General features: G+C 30.5%; 1 protein-coding gene across 1 annotated transcript; it reads right to left on the reverse strand.

The window, feature by feature from the left end:
- Positions 1-1,112: 1,112 nt before the first annotated feature.
- Positions 1,113-2,953, reverse strand: LOC143047029 (uncharacterized). Its single transcript, XM_076220019.1, has one exon. The coding sequence runs from the start codon at positions 2,749-2,751 to the stop codon at positions 1,261-1,263; it is 1,491 nt and encodes a 496-aa protein (XP_076076134.1). The 5' UTR covers positions 2,752-2,953; the 3' UTR covers positions 1,113-1,260.
- Positions 2,954-5,279: the final 2,326 nt, after the last annotated feature.

Below are 5,279 nucleotides of genomic sequence, written 5' to 3' on the forward strand. Positions count from 1 at the left end.
GTCAGATGAATAAATATTCATTTTTGGAGTTGTTTTAATCCATTAATTTAATAGTTTTCGGATATTGACTTCATATTTGCTTATGTGCTTTGTCTTATTCCTTTTTTGGTTTCTCTCAAACATACGACTTGGCTCTGTATTTATACATCCCTCATTGTGTTGTTGTTCAAGGATAACTTTTGTATTCTTTGCTTTCATTTTTGTTCATGTGCTTTGTCTACATACCTTTATGTGTTTCTTGCAAACATATGATGTAGCTCTTTATTATACATCTCACATTGTGTTATTGTTATATGATATTTTTGTGTATTCTTGTCTTTATTTTTGCTTATGTACTTTGTCTATACGCCTTTTTGTGTTTTGATGATACACATGACGTGGATCAGTACTTTTACATCCCGTTATTGTGCTATAATTGTAAATTTTGTATTCTTGTCTTTCATTCTTGTTAATGGGATTTGTCTACATGCTTTATTGTGCTTCTTTTGTACAAATTTGTTTGTGTTGGTAGTGATTAAGATTATAACACAATGTTGACTGCTGTACTCTATTTGTGACATTTATCCATATCATATCTGTTTGTTTCGATCACACATCGTTGTTAATTTAGCTAGCTTTAAAACTAGGTTTAATCCATCATTTTTTACATAAAAAAATGCCGGTACTAAGTCAGGAATATGACAGTTGTTAAACATTCGTTAGATGTGTTTGAGCTTTTAATATTGCCATCTGATTAGGGACTTTCCGTTTTGTTATTTTACTTTTGACTAGTGAGTTAAGTTAAACACTCTTAAACAAGTAAAATCTTTAATTGTGTGATGCCTGCTAAGTTTTGCTTTTTTGATTCAAGTCACTGATGAGTAATTTGAAGATTAAACGCGCGTCTTGTCTAAACTATTTTAAACTTGGTATATGTGGTGAGTTTATTTTTTACAGGGTTTGAAACAATTTGGATATTTTTCTCTTATTTTAATGAACAAATGTATTCCTTTAAAGATTTTTTTTAATTCATAAAATCGAAAAATAAATATTAAAATTACATTTGATCTGGTTGGCGACTTGAGTAAATATCCTTGTAATTGGAATCATTCTGAGATAACAGTTTATGATAGTTGTTTGACCATTCTTATAGGTACACTAAACATTTATCTCAATATATTTTTTGACAATGAAATTATCATAATAGCTTGGACACACAATGTGAATTGTTGCCAAGAAATGTAGACTATTCATTTAAATTTTATTTCAAATCGTGAAATCTCATTGTTTGTAAAAATGATAAAACATTATAAAGCATTCAAAATGATAGAACATAACAAACGGAACCCAGAAATGCTTAAATTTCAGCCAAGTATTACTGTTAAAAACTGGTTGATTATTGTAAGCATGGTAAGGTACAGAAATAAATGTATACGAAAACCAAGTGTTGAAATTTACAAAACACATTACAAGAAAAATGTTTCTGATGGATAATACAGAATTAGAACTGCTGAACTTCCGATATTGTTTCATCTGTAGGATAAAAGTTGTCTGTAAAATCGTGACAATTACTCTAACAACGGTATTCAGATGGATTCTGATGTCGTGAAACTGTGGGCGATTACGACTTCCAAGACTTTCCAGAATATAATAACCACAAGTAGCAAGAGATGTTGAAAGGATTATAAAATGTTGAATGTTGATTATTTTCCGCGGCCTTTCCTTCGGTTGTAGTTCTCCAGCTAATGCATGAAAACACTTGATTGTGAGTGGTACTCGTAAAATGTTCCCGACAAGATAGTATGTATTCGGACCACCAGCTTGGTTATACTTTGGGATGTACATTAAAATACACTGGATTATGATGAAGGATAAACAAAATAATATACCTAGTCCGACTATACACTTCGATTTCCTATTCATATGTCTGTTACAAGCTGTTATATGTCCCGATAAAAGTGAGAAATGTTCTCCATTTTCCTGAGAAAACGAGGCAGAATCTAATAAATGCATTGTATCAAGTGGCACTTTCTGCTTTGGCCACATGTGAGAAATGAATATCAAACTTAACAGACAATATTCAAGCAACACTGGATCCAGGAATGGTTTAAGTATCTTTTCTGCTTTGTATAGAGTTGTTGCGTTGTTGCATAGGTGTTCAGATTTATTTAGAATGTCATTTTTCTCCTCAAAGTACAAGTCTACATTTTTATGTGTCCACAAAGAAATATTTGCAACAAACAAAAACATCAGTATATAATAGAAACACTTAATATTTGCAAATCTGAATCGTGAGAAATAAACAATGAATATGGTTTGTCCAAGATCGAAAAGCCAAGTAATTATATAATATACTGCTTTCTGTGATAACGACTCACGTATATTACATTGAATATTACATTGAATATGAAGAGATAATTTCATTGCCTGTGATACGATATTTCCGAAGCAAAAGAGCCACAGAAACGCTAATTTCAGTTTGTGTGTAACTTGTCGTCTATGAAAAACCTTCCAATCGCTTTTTATGTGAGCTAGTAAGCTGCAAGCGATTAACAAACATATGGCGAGAGCTAGTATTCCAACCATCAACCATCTAGAATGTTTGGTTGGAAATATCAACATCACTTCAAGAACTGCTATAACTAGGGTCGTTAAGAGAACAAGTCCGGATATACTTGCATCATGAACCGAAAATCCGCCATTTTCCCTCTTCGTTACTAATCCTGCTGTAAAAGGCATTACCAATGCAGCATGTAAAACCCTTCGTAGCATATCTGGTATCGTGGTTTATCTGTAGAAAACAAACCATTCAATTCACTATAATTTGCTTCTTGAACTTTAAAGAAAATCCTTAGACATATTTGATAAATTGTTTCGGGTTTTTTTTTCGTCAGTTATGTTGTTGTGCAACTTTACATTGCATATAGTTGCGCAGTTAATTAAAATTGTCCCCCGCAGTATGTTTAATCTATAAAAGCTTTCATTAGTTCGAGTGCGAGTCTGTTTATCGAAACCGAGAATAACTTGGGTCGCCAGAGAAAAAAATAGATGGGGATATGGATAGGCATAAGTACTTCCTTGGTTCGGAAATTATAGTATTTGAACAACAACAAAACCAATTATATTGAAAGAAATTATTTATTTTCATTTCCTTATTTTTCAAATGCAAATTGTTTTTATACTCACTTTCTGTAAAATGAAACTAGTTTTTATGTTATATTTCGAACTGATATCATAAACAACAAAGTTTTAAAGAATTATTTCCTCGTCACGTTTCTCATACAACCTACTTATAATGCGAAGTTTATGAGTTCACCGCTTATATAAATACGCTAAAGTAATCTATAGGATTTAAACTCAAAAGAGTCTTTACTAGATAATGTTTATAGCGAAAACCCGCAGGATTTGCTTCAAAATGTATTCTCTAAATACCCTTTAAAACACGATCACTGTCTGTTTTTAAAAAAAGAAGCTAGATGAAAATTTAAATTCATTCAGGAATGATGGTCTTTTTTTTTTTTATTTTTTTTTTTAATAATGAAAATTCGTTATCTAAAATAATTTAGAAACATATAGAAAACTTTGTGGAAAGTTCAAACTTAAACTATTTTAAAAACTATACTATAATAGAAATAAGTAGCAGCACGCTAGCTCTTAAACGTGGTAGATAAGATAAAACACCTTCAGAAAATACAGTGTGCCCATATGTCATTAAGAGGTGGAAGATGAATTCCATTTCGTAATAATATGAGCACAACACACTAACTCTGGAATTCTGATATTGTTCCTAGTTAATGACAAAATTGAACTTTATAGTGATAGAAACACATTGATATGTATATTCATTAACTGTGTTTTTACATGTATGATTTTATATGGAAAACATGTTTCTTTCGAAACAAACATATGAATGCACATCGTAGAGGTAAGCATTTACTCTATTTCTTCTGCTTTTTATTACTGGTCTCAATATAATAATTGTTATATTGTTTTAAATGAACGATTTGAAATATAAAAATAACAAGCATTCTGATGTTATTACATATACATTATAATGCCACTACCTGCTATAACGTTAATATTTGGTGAGCGTTTCCTAATATTGAACAAACAGTAAGTTGTCACTGGTAAAGAAGGGGATCTATGACAAGCAACCTACAAATATTTGTGATTTCTCGGTGTTTTGCATTTGCACTGATCTGCTGTTTTAACCATATAACCATATTAATAATATTATTATATATATAATAATATTTCACAAGATCAGTTTTTAAAGTTATTTCATTTTGATCAAATTGGACCCTTAACCAACTCACATTATTGGGATCTACATGAAAAATACAATCATTCTCTAAGGAAATATAATATTTAAAAAAAAAAATAAAAAGAAAGTTCTTCACCATTTAGTTATTTAATACCCTTAATAGGTTAAGTATCAAAACGTATAACATTATGGTAAAAATTACAAGAATGACTTTAAAACCATGTTAGATTTAGGTATGTATTTCGCTCTTGCATATATCTGATTTGGTATTTTTGTTTGACTTAACTGATTATTTGCTCTTTAACGTTGCATAAGGCTTTTGGTTTTTCAAAACGTTCAGTCTTGAGCAAAACTGAAGAGACACTAGTTGTCGAAATGCGCATCTGGTGCAGTAAAATTGGTACCGTTAATGTAATTTCAATCTTGAGTAGGTTCTTTTCCTTTTTGTACAAAAGTATTCAGGTCTTACATCTCAATTGGAATTGCTGTATGTGCTGTCTGTTGATTTCCTTTGCCTCCAATAATTAACGAAAGCAAAACTTACCGAAATTTCAGTATGCTCATAAGAACTAGACGTGCTTTCCTCTCTTTCCTATGATTAAATAAAAGTTGTTTGAACAAAGCAATAAAAACAATAAAACATTTCCCTATTTTCGCATTAGTGTTCTTAATTTTCATTTTAACAATGTACATGTTTCCTCATTATAGCATTAATTACTTTATCATATTAATAAAACTTTGGAAATAGGTTTGTACTCATGTCTTAATTTCTATCACGAGGAAATTCAGAAAGTATTATTTTTCTTAAATCTTTTATTGTCCTTATATAAATGATTTAACATTTTTAATTAATTTTATAGTTATCAAAAGTACCAGGATTATAATTTAGTACGCCAGACGCGCGTTTCGTCTACATAAGACTCTTCAGTGACGCTCATATCAAAATAGTTATAAAGCCAAACAATACAAAGTTATGCCAGACAAGACGAGACACATACATTATTAAAGTCTCACCTTTTGTTACATACATTTAGAA

This window comes from Mytilus galloprovincialis, chromosome 9, assembly GCF_965363235.1.
Source record: "Mytilus galloprovincialis chromosome 9, xbMytGall1.hap1.1, whole genome shotgun sequence".
Taxonomy (NCBI): domain Eukaryota; kingdom Metazoa; phylum Mollusca; class Bivalvia; order Mytilida; family Mytilidae; genus Mytilus; species Mytilus galloprovincialis.